The sequence below is a fragment of the Homarus americanus genome, unplaced genomic scaffold, assembly GCF_018991925.1.
Source record: "Homarus americanus isolate GMGI-L3 unplaced genomic scaffold, GMGI_Hamer_2.0 scaffold24260, whole genome shotgun sequence".
Lineage (NCBI taxonomy): Eukaryota > Metazoa > Arthropoda > Malacostraca > Decapoda > Nephropidae > Homarus > Homarus americanus.
Genome location: NW_024721079.1, coordinates 7,260,591 through 7,275,191, shown reverse-complemented (window position 1 = coordinate 7,275,191; position 14,601 = coordinate 7,260,591). Strand labels below are relative to the sequence as shown.

At 41.2% G+C, this 14,601-nt stretch overlaps 1 protein-coding gene across 1 annotated transcript; it reads right to left on the bottom strand.

Annotated features, from left to right (window-relative positions):
* Window positions 1–5,009: 5,009 nt before the first annotated feature.
* Window positions 5,010–14,214, bottom strand: LOC121861359 (cubilin-like). The gene is given in 16 exon segments (XM_042359007.1): window positions 5,010–5,541; window positions 5,543–5,636; window positions 5,878–5,981; window positions 5,983–6,008; window positions 6,351–6,493; window positions 6,744–6,776; window positions 6,779–6,874; window positions 7,881–7,987; window positions 8,193–8,304; window positions 9,501–9,622; window positions 9,879–10,020; window positions 10,302–10,454; window positions 10,934–11,030; window positions 11,383–11,489; window positions 13,017–13,191; window positions 13,663–14,214. Coding segments are annotated over 16 exon segments (1,680 nt in total). The 5' UTR covers window positions 13,774–14,214; the 3' UTR covers window positions 5,010–5,483.
* Window positions 14,215–14,601: the final 387 nt, after the last annotated feature.

Here is a 14,601-nt window from a genome sequence, read left to right as displayed (position 1 = left end):
GTGTACAGTGTGTGTATGGTGTGTGTGTGTGTACAGTGTGTGTGTGTATGTGTGTGTGTGTGTGTGTGTGTGTGTGTGTGTGTGTACAGTGTGTGTGTACAGTGTGTGTGTGTGTGTGTGTGTGTACAGTGTGTGTGTGTGTGTGTGTGTACAGTGTGTGTGTGTGTGTCTGTGTACAGTGTGTGTACAGCGTGTGTGTGTGTGTGTGTGTGTGTGTGTACAGGTGTGTGTGTCTGTGTGTGTGTGTGTCTGTGTGTGGTGTGTGTGTGTGTGTGTGTGTGTGTCTGTGTGTGTGTGTGTGTGTGTGTCTGTGTGTGTGTGTGTGTGTGTGTGTGTGTCTGTGTGTGTGTGTGTGTCTGGAGGTGTGGGTGTGTCTGAGGTGTGTGTGTGTGGTATAAGCCACCCCTAAGTCTTGACCTTATCTCTAACAGTTCTCCGTCAGACGCCCAAGTTACATCCCATCAGGAATATCTGGTCAGGGCGGCCTAGTCTGGTTGTCTGGCGGGGCAGGAGGACTAAGGCCGTCTGGGGGCACTGTGAGGTGGGTCGTGGGCATGGATGGAGGGGTTTGGGGAAAGGCTAGAGGTGGGTTTGGGGGAAAGGCTAGAGGTGGGTTTGGGGAAAGGCTAGAGGTGGGTTTGGGGCATAGATGGAGGTGGGTTGGGGGAGGCTAGAGGTGGGTTTAAGGCAAGGGTAGAGGTGGGTTTGGGGCAGTAGTAATTGGTCAGGGCAATTATAGGTGGGTTGGAGTACGGTTACAGGTGGGTTAGCTCACTAGAGGTGGGTTGAAACAGTCCCGGAGGTGGGTTAGGGTACGGCTACAGACGAGTGGGTTTAGGCCTGCTAGCTAAAGCGTCCACAGTCTCTCTGTGTACGCAGCTAATAATCAGAGAAACACACGTACACACCAGCCAATGTTTAAAATGTGTATAGCATAAAACACTCACACGCATACATTCATTACAGACTTCCCTATACAATGTCGATTACAGGTCAGGTCAGGTCAGGTCAGGTTAGGTTAGAAGGTTAATGATACCAAACCATCCACTCATCCACCTGAATCATAACAAGATGACCACGAGATGAAGAGGCAGTGGATGACGGATGACTTGATACCTGTAGTAGGTCAAGAGGTGAGTGTTGATGAGGTTTGTACACCTGGACGATAATAATTAAGGTGAATTAGATCTTTTACCTGAGTATTAATTAACTGTCATCATGGTTACTATTTCAGTATATTCCTCGGTACAGTATGATCACTCCCCAAGCACCAACAATGTAATGGTCTCTGCGGTCTAGGTATATTAGATCTGTATACCTGCACAGTCTATGTACACTGTATACCTGCGGTGTTTATATACATGCTGAACTGTATACATGGTGAACCAATTGTAAACTTGTATGATGATTTTTATTGTATGTATGTATGTATGTATGTATGTGTGTGTGTGTGTATGTGTGTGTGTATGTATGTATGTACTGTATGTATCCTGCCAGAGAGGAACACGAGAGGTAAATAACTCTAGGGACACGGCTCTCCCTCCTTCAGGTGTAACTCTACAGGGTTTAATATAAGTCGTATATTTTGTATTCATTATTGTCATACTTAAGAGGTCGGTTAAACAGTGTGACAAAAGTGTGATGTTTGGGGAGGGGTGTAGTGTGTGTGTGTGTGTGTGTGTGTGTGTGTGTGTGTGTGTGTGTGAGTGTGTGTGTGTCCGTCCTCTATCGCGTCTGGACGGTCTGATGTCACTATCCACCGCTGCCACATCTATCCAGCTTTAACCTAAAATGAGTGTTGATAATTTATATAAACTCTTTCATTTACATCTTAATATAATTGTTTTTGTTTTGTTGCGTATTTCGATATTGTTTTCATTTCTAGCGGCTGTTAAAAGTTTCCATTAATGAACCTGTAAGAATAGACGAAGTAATATGTCCGGTATATGAAACAAAAGACAGTCTGTAACACGATATGAAACAAAAGACAGTCTGTAACACGATATGAAACAAAAGACAGTCTGTAACACGATATGAAACAAAACAAGGCAGGACAAGAATCACTAATCAAAACATCCATACAAAAAAACACACAATAAAGACCAAAACAAGAAAAAACACGAAAACAAAACATAACCGACAACTTTATTTCTGAAAATCAAAACAAGCTAAACTTAACTACCCTTCCAACACAAAACAGTTAACGTATATAAACAACATTTAATAACGGGATAAAACAACACAATCACCTACGTCAAATTTGAGTTATTAAAAGTAAATGATATAACTCAATAAACACAACGACTCTATTAAATTCTCTCGAAAAAATAAATAATGCAGGCTCGTGGTCCTCAATTTATCGGTAACTCCATAAATCAGTTTTTTTTTTATTAATTTGACATTTAAATCTCAGGTCTTTACTTAATTAATTACTAGTATGTATCGTATGTAAGATAGTATAGCTTGTTATAAAAGGATGAATAATTTTAATTTATTTTACCTGATCTTAAACGTCAAATCTTAAGCAGTTCTGTTGATTTTTTCACTTTAGGTTCATTGTAAACTTACACTTAAAAATTACAGGATATTCATACACGAAAAACACATACACACAAAACACAAACACACATACACAACACACGTACACAGAACACACACAACACACGTACACAGAACACACACAACACATATGAACGTAAAACATATACACATAATACACATGCCCACAACACACATAAACACACAATACTATAAAACATTTCGAAGGTCGTAATGTTATAATGTTCTCACTGCTTCTCAACAACTAAGGTCTTTAAGCACGTGACAAGGTGAGTAACTACACAACATGTCCATCAATAATTAAAATCACGAGAGAGAGAGAGAGAGAGAGAGGGGGGAGGGTTGTTAAGTATGTAGTGTTGGCATTACTAGAGTTATATACAGGCTCCCAAAAATGTATCCTCGCCCGGGCCTGCTGTATTTGGATATGAACACAAAACACGTACACAACAGTCTTGGTTAGGTTGGTTTTTCTGATTGTGAGTTGCATCTTTCGTTCTTTCTTCCTGCACCTGATAATCACCGTAATATCTGTAGTATACCACTAACTCTCTACATAATGTAATGAAATTGGATGAATTGTGATACCATATGCAAAACCAATAACGTAACCCCGCTGATTTATGCACCTTAGATACTAGTTCAGCCTCGGGATGGTGTTGCCAAATAGGAATATAACGTTACTATGTGTTCATGAACCGAGGTTACAATGGAATCGCTTCGAACGAAATATGAAACACTATAACCCGATATTATATGCATTTTCAAATATAGTAATTACAGGTGTATTCTGATGCCATATCCAATTACAATGACATTATGATTTACTGCATTTTGATATTATTTCTACCTCAGTTGATGAGGTGACAATTATGAATATAACGTATCATCTCATGATTCGTGCTGACAATGGAACCTTATCTGATACACACTACGAGACGATGTCAAGTACTACTACCATGGGATTGACAGTCACCATGGAGACACCACAGGCAACACGAGGCTACATTAATATCATTATATTATTCTACTAAAGATGGAGCACAGTGATTCACCATAATTACAACAAATGCCAGAAATAATAACTGGCAACCTCACACATACTAGGAAAGCAGACCTACCAACATAAGGCAGGAATCACAATTAGTGATCGGAAATATTCGTCCATTGTGACAAGTATCGTGAGAAAAAGGGGCCAATACTTTTTGGGGGAGAGTGTACAACTATCCCTTCTGGGATTTTGGCATAAGCAATCTACAGATCTAATAATTATATGACTCTTTTCTTCTATGACACTTACCTCGTAAATGTCAAATAACGGAGATACTGGATGTGTTTTATTCTCTTGTTATTATCACGTACGGGAGCACCTGTCACCACCACTTTCGAAAGATTTGTTTACAACCGACCCACTCGATCCGAACGGACTGTCTCGTTCACAAAAAAAAACGTAAAATTACTCCATGACGTTTCAAAAAAGTTGCTTTCATTGGTACCGGATATCAAAATAAGTACTTTCTTTATGGCAGAGGTTTAGCCCCCTGGCTAGGAAGTTAGGTAAGGTTAGGTCAGGTTCTATTAGGTGGGAAGCAACTCACGGATCTTCTACTAACACAGTCCATGAAATCAACTCAATCTGATATGGTACTCACGAAGCCATCACCTGCAGTCGTTCTTGGCCACTCACTGAGAATCACCAGGCACCGTCCGTAATCCCTCACTGGAGGATCACCAGGCACTGTCCATAACCTCACACTACACAGTACTGGACCTCCTGGCTCCTGCACCAAGAGGTCAGCGTTGTTACCTCTGAATCTTTATACACAGAGAGAACGACAACCTTAAATACAGTTTGTGTTCCAGCAAATACACCTTCACTTATTTTACTGTTTTCCTAATATCAACACAAATACATTTAAATCTTTTACTAATTTTCAGTTTCTTTTATTTTCACATTTTATTTTATTGTCTTATTATTCATGGTAAAGGAATATTTAATTTTCATTTACTGAAGCACGTGATATAAAAGTTATGTTTTTTTTATATAACTGTTTTTCGTATCATTTATAATTATATCGTATTTTTGTTGATTTGTTTTCTATGAGCAATGATCATTTGTCATTAAATATTTTAAGGTCTTTGTACTTTAGTTAAATGAATAATAATAATAATAATAATAATAATAATAATAATAATAATAATAATAATAATAATAATAATAATAATAATAATAATAATAATAATAATAATAATAATAATAATAATAATAAACTATCCCTATTCATAAACGCTTATGAATCCCCGTAAGTGCACTACTAAGCCACTTAAATACAGTATGTCGTCTGGCAGCGGTGTGTATGTGTGTGATAATTTGGGCAACGACTCCGGCAGTAGAGTATAGTAATTTAAATTCATAAGGAAAGGAAAGACATCAGATAAATAAATACAAATAAACATATGCATATTAATTTTATTGGTAAATCTATGTTTGTCTGCATAAAAACTTAAATAAATAATAATTAGGTATTAACCAGAAATAATGATATTTTGCTATATTCTTTCTTAATTCATCTACTTTATCAGTTACTTGGGAGAGATAAATGAACATGAAATAACTTACAAATTTGAAGAATATAATAATCAACAGAAGAATTGGTAATGAGATATAGACTAAGAGGGAAAAACAAATTATTATAATCAGTTCAGCGGTACGATAGTTTAGGAGAAAAAATGTTGCCAGAGTGAGATAACCTGACGCCACACTGATGACAGTCTAAACAGATACACTCTAAATACCTCACCAGATAACACCACTCACACAAATAGCTCAGTAGTAATGCTATAAATTTACTAGCAGCTGTATGTAATAATGTATAGTACCGAGATGTAAATAGCAAGTAGTACTGTAGAGGTATGAGTGTAGTCTAGCCGCTGAACTTCTGGTCCGAGTTGAAGAGGTAAGGCCCTGAACATGGCAACTGTGTACTCGAGTTCAAAGCCGCGGTTCTCCAAGTCGACGCTTCTGGAGTACTCGTCCGCGTCCGTCTTCACTTGCATGTAGAAGGGTGTCGAGTAACCTGGGTGGTGAAGCAAACTATTAAACTACGTCGAAGAGGAACTATGATTTATGACAATGTAAACAGCGTTATTGTTTTACCACGAAAGCTTGAGTTTGTTTATCTGACTGTGCTTACATATGTGTGAGTATGTATTCGCGCTATGAGTGAGGGAGTGTATGTGTATTTGTATGTGTCTGTGCTAAGTGTATGTGTGTATGTTGGCGTATGTGTATAAAGACATGAATAACGACAGACTTACTGACGATGGGCCCCTTGACGTAGTTACCAAGCGCCATGCCACAGAACCTGTCGTGGCTCCAGGGGTCGTTGTCTCCAGGGGTACGACTCTTGGGCACCATCACAGTCCGCCTGGCACCCCGTTGACCCATACTGCAGGGAGGTGAACGTAGGTCAGGAGGGATCATGTGCTACTGAAGGAGGAACAGAAATAACAGAAGAAGAGGAAGAAGATGATAAAGAGGAAGGAAGGATTTAGAAAGAATAACACAGGAGGATAACACAGGAGGATAACATCAAGTACATAGGGATAATTAGATCTCCATTGAAATATACTAAGACAAGTGAGGGAGAGATCCACTGTTGACTAATGTTTCAGTTCACTTGAGTTTACTTTCAAAATTTCGTCCTGTTGACCATAAACAATAACATAAAACAGATAAACACCGACTATCACACACACACACACACACACACACACACACACACACACACACACCAGGTTATCCTTCTCCTGGGTGCCGTTAAAGCCTCGCCCGTCAACATGAAGGACTCAGTACCCGTAGGAGTGTACATGATGCCACAGTAGCCCTCAGCCCCATGCACACACACATGGTAATCCAGATTGTTGAGGTGACCTGCCGGAGACACCAGACATCACCACCACATCACAAGATAAACAATTAGATGCATCACATTTATCACTGACCACCAAAATGTATTATCCACTATAGACGAGGAAACAAATGACGGTAGATTACGATTATTGGATTCTGGAGTCTATAGGTGTTTGTTTACATTAGTTTTGATATGCTGTAAGTCACTAGTAGAAGAGTGGACATATGGTTGTATTCTCTCTCCATTCTTCTCATTAATACTGTAACTTACCGGTCCACATGCGTCTGCCACAGGCCTTCTCGTGCCCCAGCAAGGGTTGTAGTCCAGCTTGGAACCTCCGAAGTTGAAACTCTTGATGGTCTCCCTCACTCCTACGTGGTACTGTAGACAACCCGTAGGTGCTGAACCAATGAGAGGAATGATTTAGTCGTGGTTGGGTTGGGTTGGTTGGGGTTGGGTTGGGTTGTTGGGTTGGGTTGGGTTGCTAAGGTTCGGTTTGGATGGTCGGGTTGCTGGGTTGGGTTGGGTTGCTGGGTTTCGGGTCGGTCGGGTTGTCTGGTCGGGTTAATGTTGGGTGGTTGTTGGGATGTCTGTCTGCTCGGTTCGGTTGGGTTGGTTGGGTTCGGTTGGGTTGGGTTGGGTTGGGTTGGATGGGTGTCTGGTTGCGGTTGGGATGGGTTGTTGTTGGCATTGGGCTGGTTGGCTAGATTAAGGTGGGTTAGGTTACGTGTGATGAGCATTGTTATCATACCTTCCCCCACCTTTATTACTCCTCTCATTTATGGTCATGGTGTGTCCCTTCTCGCCTTCTATATCCTTCTTTGTTCTCTCCGTCCTTCTTTTACCCTCACCACACACCTCAACAGGGTCTTCTCTCACCTATCCACTTGTTTATTCCCTCTTATCATCTCCCTCTCCTGTCCACTCTATCCTCCCGCCTTCTTTTGTCTCTAACTCCACATTCCACCTTGAAATTTTAACTCTCTTTTCTTTCATGATAATTATCCCCTCCATGTATCACACTCTCTCCTTCCTTCCTTCCTTCCTTCCTTCCTTCCTTCCTTCTTCACCCCTTTCGTTGACGCTTGACTCATTTTTCTTCATAAGCTCTTATTTACTAACTCCATTTAATACCTGTAGCATCATAAGGTCACAAGAACTACATCATCTTCCTGCTTTTGTCGACTCTCACCCCACCACATACATAAATATTTCCTCTTTTATCCTATTACCACTGAATCTCAACCTAAACCTAACCTAACCTAAACCTAAACCTAAACCTAACCTAACCTAAACCTAAACCTAACCTAATCTTCCTCTCAACCACAAAACCCACCCAATCTCCACGTTCATCTTGCGGTTAATGTTTTCGTTGTTAATTTAACTGTGCTGTTCTGTTATATTCACCTCTGGAGCTGGAGGTCTTGAAGTGGTCGTAAGTACAGTCACATGGGATCTGGTTGACACGCACCTTCCACCTTCTGTTGTCCTCCACTTCGTGCCTCCACTCCAGTCTATTAGTGGAGGTTATGTGGATAATGGGAAGGTGGATATACTGACAAGGTGAATTATTGTGGAAATAAAAACATAGAAGTTTTTTTGAAATGTAAAAATTATTTGACGATCTTTCTCTCTCTCTCTCTCTCTCTCTCTCTCTCTCTCTCTCTCTCACACACACCAACAGTACACGTCATCACCACAACATATACAGGAACTCACGGATAAGTCTCGCCAGTGACGTGGTCGACGACGTGTCCTACAGGCTTGGGCAGAATCTCTGAGATGAGGACGTGTAGGCTGGTGCTGGCCCGACCCGCCACCTCCACGTACACTGTTGGGCAGATACACGTCACCAACACCACGTCACCAACACCACTTCTCCAACACCAAGTCACCAATACTAGTTCTCCAACACTACGTCACCAACACCACGTCACCAATACTAGTTCTCCAATACATCACCAACACCACGTCACCAACACCACTTCTCCAACACCACGTCACCAATACTAGTTCTCCAACACATCTCCAACACTACGTCACCAACACCAATTTTTCAACAATACACTAACCAAGATAAAGTGATATAAGCTGAGGGGTCAATCATCAGGTGAAATAAGCTGAGTTGTCAATCATCAGGTGAGATAAGCTGAGGGGTCAATCATCAGGTGAGATAAGCTGAGGGGTCAATCATCAGGTGAAATAAGCTGAGGGGTCAATCATCAGGTGAAATAAGCTGAGGGGTCAATCATCAGGTGAAATAAGCTGAGGGATCAATCATCAGGTGAAATAAGCTGAGGGGTCAATCATCAGTGAAATGTTAAGGGGCAATCATTAGGTGTTATAAGCTGAGGGGTCAATCATCAGTGAAATAAAGCTGAGGGGTCAATCATCAGGTGAAATAAGCTTGAGGGTCAATCATCAGGTGCTATAAGCTGAGGGCCAATCATCAGGTGTTGTTGAAGCTGGTCAATCATCAGGGTGAAATAAGCTGAGGGTCAATCATCAGTGAAGCTAAGCTGAGGGTCCAATCATCTGGTGATATAAGCTGAGGGGTCAATCATCTGGTGATATAAGCTGAGGGGTCAATTATCAGGTGTTATAAGCTGAGGGCCAATCATCAGGTGAAATAAGCTGTCAATCATCAGGTGAAGCCGTTGAGGGGTCAATCATCAGGTGAAATAAGCTGAGGGTCAATCATCATGTGAAATAAGCTGAGGGGCCAATCATCAGGTGAGATAAGCTGAGGGGCAATCATCAGGTGAAATAAGCTGAGGGCAATCATCAGGTGAAATAAGCTGAGGGCAATCATCAGGTGAGATAAGCTGGAGGGGTCAAATCATCAGGTGAGATAAGCTGAGGGGTCAATCATCAGGTGAGATAAGCTGAGGGGTCAATCATCAGGTGTTATAAGCTGAGGGGTCAATCATCAGGTGAAATAAGCTGAGGGATCAATCAACTAATTCTCATATGATCTAAATTTCCTCCTTAAGACTTGTGGTGGCAGGAGTACACTGAGGTACTTACAATGTTGGCCGGTGTTGTCCCCACACAGGATAGGGACCGGCTCGTTGGCCCGCACCATAAACTGATCATTGTCACAGTTGCCATATTCCGGAGGCTGCAACATTAGCTCCAGAAAGTCCAGCCTGCAAGATCAACAATGTATTACTGTCTAATGAGGTTGCGTATTTGTTTTATTTACTTAAGTTGCCGTAGTCACCAAATGGGCATTATCTCTTTGTGTAGTGAGTAGAGGTTTAGGACAGAAAATTGGAGTTTAATGAGAATGAGAATTTAATGTGGTTACTCATAAAATTTCTCGAAACAAAGAAAACTAAAAATAACTTTAAATGATAGAAAATGATATTGTTTAGGTGTAACAATAATATATTGTTTCCTCACCTGACTTGACAGATAGGGACGTCACAGTCATGGGAGATGGTCAGTTCACAGTGACTTGACTCATTCTTGGTGGGTAACGGGTACTCTGAATTCTCGAAGTCGAATTCCAGGAAGGATACTTCTTCACCACACGTCACCACCACTGTCCAAGGGTGGGGGTCATTTAGACAGTAATTTAAAATGCACTCGTGAAACTACAGGTAAATCTTAATTCAGTTGAGCACGAGACTCCATTTTACGATCAGTTTCGTGAAAAAATGTTCGCAAAATATTCTACCAGTGCTTTTTCATAAGGTTTCAAGATAAATGATATATATTATATGAGTAGATAAATATGTAAATAAGCATAGATAATAAACTTGTGAAAGGGTCATAAAGTAACCAAGAACACAACACAGCAAGGATGAGGAGTATAAGCTGTACCTTCCTCGAGAAAGTATCTAGCGGAGAAGCCCCTACAGGTGTCGCCGTCAGGAGTGGACCTGAACTCCACGTAGAGGGTGTCCTTAGCGCTCAGGAACTCTCCCGGGATGTCGGTACCACATAGATGGACGGCGGTCGTGTCGTTGGAGAATCCTACAGGAGAAACACCGTCAGGAGGAGGCTGATAAAGAGATTCCTGACAAGGTTTATGATCTTTAATAACAGTTGAACGTAATTATATGAAAGACGCTACAGGAAATTTGAAAAAAAGACTATTTGAGGAGAAGGAATGACAGAAAATTATGAAACATGTATAAGAATAAATATAACAAATAAACAGTTAATGAAAAGTAGCAGACATAAAAGTAGCAGACATACTCCCTACGGAACACCAAACAAGTTCCAGCCATCAAGGTGTGTGTTTTAATTAACTAGTGATATACAGACTCACGTGACATTGGGGTTTGATGATGTGGTAATATATGGAAGGTAAATATAGTGTTGTTGACAGAGGTGATATATTAGACCAGGTGAAATGTGGTATCAATATATAACTTAATCTGATACTAGTGTAGGGTGATTGGTACTGACCTTGGGGATATAAGAGGTCACCCAATCACTGAGTCACTGACCTGTTGGTGACACGAGGAGGTAGTCGCCGTTACATCCTGGAGTTTTAGTCACTTCGAAATCATCAAAGGTCAAACGTACTCGCTTCCCCTTCCCGCCCTTCAGAGGTAGACAACAGATAGTGATGGAAATAGCATATTGAGAAAACGGAGGCTTCAAAGAAAATGACATTCAGTGAGTTTTTATGTATAACTTCAATAATACGACAAATCAATACAGTTTTTCACATGAAGAAACTTTTGTATTGTTCAAGTCACTATTTATACTTCAAGTGACACACAGTTGTTGTAGAAGTTGTAGTCATAGAAGCACCAGTGACACATATTATTATTATTATTATTATTATTAGGAGTAGTAGTAGTAGTAGTAGTAGTAGTAGTAGTTGTAGTAAAACATAGTATTAAGAGCAGCAATAGTAGCCATAGTAGTAGTAGTTACAGTAGTTACCCACCAGGATGGTCCACACACAGTAGAGGCCGTTCTCGTATTGGTCAGGGTAGTCTGGTGTGGTGATGACGCCCTCACTGGCCAGCTCCCCGTCGATCACCGCGCCACAGTCTACAACAACAACCAGTCTCTCAGTACTCTACAACCACAAGAAGAAGTCAGTCAGTACTCTACAGCCTCAACAGCAACCACAGTCATTAGTCTACAACCACAGTCAATAGTCTGTAACCACAAAAATAACTTGACAAACAAACGGATCTTTATAAAAAAAATCACTCACCCTTAAATTTATCAGTTACAAGACCTTGATTTATTTTTATAGAGGCAAGAAATAATTTACATGTGCTTCAAAGTAGGAATATTGAGTGTCTTCTTATAGATGGGTTACAGTAAACGGTCCGGAAGTGTAAGAGGAACTACTGGTTAAACACTGAGGCGTTGAGAGTCTTTTAGTTGGTTGATTGTAATTTTTGTTGTCTGGGGATTTTTACGTAGTTATACTCTGTTGTCTGGGGATTTTTACGTAGTTATACTCTGTTGTCTGGGGATTTTTACTTAGTTATACTCTGTTGTCTGGGGATTTTTACTTAATTATACTCTGTTGTCTGGGGATTTTTACGTAGTTATACTCTGTTGTCTGGGGATTTTTACGTAGTTATACTCTGTTGTCTGGGGATTTTTACGTAGTTATACTCTGTTGTCTGGGGATTTTACGTAGTTATACTCTGTTGTCTGGGGATTTTTACGTAGTTATACTCTGTTGTCTGGGGATTTTTACTTAGTTATACTCTGTTGTCTGGGGATTTTTACGTAGTTATACTCTGTTGTCTGGGGATTTTTACTTAGTTATACTCTGTTGTCTGGGGATTTTTACTTAGTTATACTCTGTTGTCTGGGGATTTTTACGTAGTTATACTCTGTTGTCTGGTGATTTTTACGTAGTTATACTCTGTTGTCTGGGGATTTTTACGTAGTTATACTCTGTTGTCTGGGGATTTTTACATAGTTATACTCTGTTGTCTGGGGATTTTTACGTAGTTATACTCTGTTGTCTGGGGATTTTTACGTAGTTATACTCTGTTGTCTGGGGATTTTTACGTAGTTATACTCTGTTGTCTGGGGATTTTTACGTAGTTATACTCTCGATTTCAAAGTGATTCCGTTTCTGTAAATCTAACTACGGCTTGACGATGTTTCTTTTCCTCTGATTGTGGGGAGTGATGAGAGATGGTGAGGTCGCGTTAGTATCTACGTGGTTGGTAAGATCATTCAGGTTATTTGGGGATATGTGTTTAGTCTAGGTACCTAGTGTCACTCCTCCGCCAAGCTGTTCCTCTGAGTCAAGTGAGAGGAGTAGTTATGTGTGTGTGCGGTAGTGAAGATAAGCAGCTGTTGTAGTGGTAATGGAGATTGTTGATTACCTAATTAACTTCTACCACAGGGACGTTTTGTAAAGACACTTACTTGATATGCCGGTGCTGGTGGTGGTAGGCTGTGTGGTGCTCGTTGTGGGAGATGTGGTGGTAGTTGTGGTAGATACGGTTGTAGTTGTGGAAGTGGTGGTGGTGGTGGTGGTGGTGGTAGGTGGTGTTGTGGTCGTTGTGTGGGGTGGTTCTGATGGTGGTATAGTGGTCTTACTTGGTGTGGCTGTGGTGGCAGTGGGTGTGGTGGCTGCTTCTGTATGGTTAGCTTCTTCAGAGGAAATGAACTCAACTACGATGTTTCCTGGTTGCGTGTCTTGTGAAATCCCGAGGGAGATCTCTTGTTTATTGTACAGCTTGATGAGGGAATCGTTCTCCACCACCCGGGCCGCCTGTCAGGGAACCCAGTGGGACATTTCCGTTAAACAACTCTTTTTTTACTGTCTCTTCCACACACACTTCCGTCTAAAGATTCATTATTAACTACTAAATACTATGTGAAAGCATAATGGTTCCACGTCTTTTGTAGGAAGTTCTAACATAAAACAAGAGATATGTTCCTTCAGAAATAATTTACGTAAGGAGGATTTAGGGAACATGATATGATTTAGTGCAAGGTTGCATAACTGAGATATTTACGAAGATTTTTTTTCTCTTGGTTGATATATATTGCTTGATGAAAGGATTAAACATGATAAATCCTGAAATACACTTAATTATTTTACTAGATATTATTTATAGTAAGTAAATAAATAGAATGTAAATACAATCATTTTTAATTACCATTGATAATAAAACTGAGCTAAAGATATCAAGGAACAAAATATAATCTGATGGAGCCCCACACACACACACACACTTACCTGGGACACAGCCATCAACACCACCCATACCAGCAGCAGTAATAGTCTGTGCATCATCTTGTTGACCTTCCTGCCTGACACACCTCTGTCCTCAACCTTCCGTCTTCTCATACACGTCTTCAAAAGTCAACTTCACCTTTAGTTTTTGCCCAGAGCTTTCTATATCCTCTGGTTGTAGTCCTAAATCTTTCGTTTTAGCTTTCTGTGAGTTTCTGTCTTTGTGGATTTATTGTCTGACGTCCAGTGATTCAGAGGGAGTTGTGATTATAGCGGCCGTGACAGAGGACATCTACAGTAAATCAGGGGCGGAGTACCTGCAGGCTGTGACAGAGTACTTGGAGGATAGGGGGCGGAGTACCTGCAGGCTGTGACAGAGTACTTGGAGGATAGGGGGCGGAGTACCTGCAGGCTGTGACAGAGTACTTGGAGGATAGGGGGCGGAGTACCTGCAGGCTGTGACAGAGTACTTGGAGGATAGGGGGCGGAGTACCTGCAGGCTGTGACAGAGTACTTGAAGGTTAGGGGGCGGAGTACCTGCAGGCTGTGACAGAGTACTTGAGGTTGGGGCAGGAGTACCTGCAGGCTGTGACAGAGTACTTGGAGATGGGGGCGGAGTACCTGCAGGCTGTGACCAGTACTTGGAGGATAGGGGGTTGAGTACCTACGGCTGCGACAGAATACCTGGAGGTTGGGGGGGCGTCGTACCTGAGGGCTACGACAGAGTACCTAGACATCGGGGGAGTAGAGGAGCCTCGGGCAGGTACTCAGTGTATATATACCCAATCATCATACGGAAGTAAATGACACAGGTGGAGAAGTGATGATCATTACCCGGGCCACGTCAGGGTGCTGGGTGATACACTTAACCAGGTAGTTACTGGTTAATTAGTTGAATTAGTATCAGGTGAGCGTCAGTCAAACAACTTACATTTTCATTAC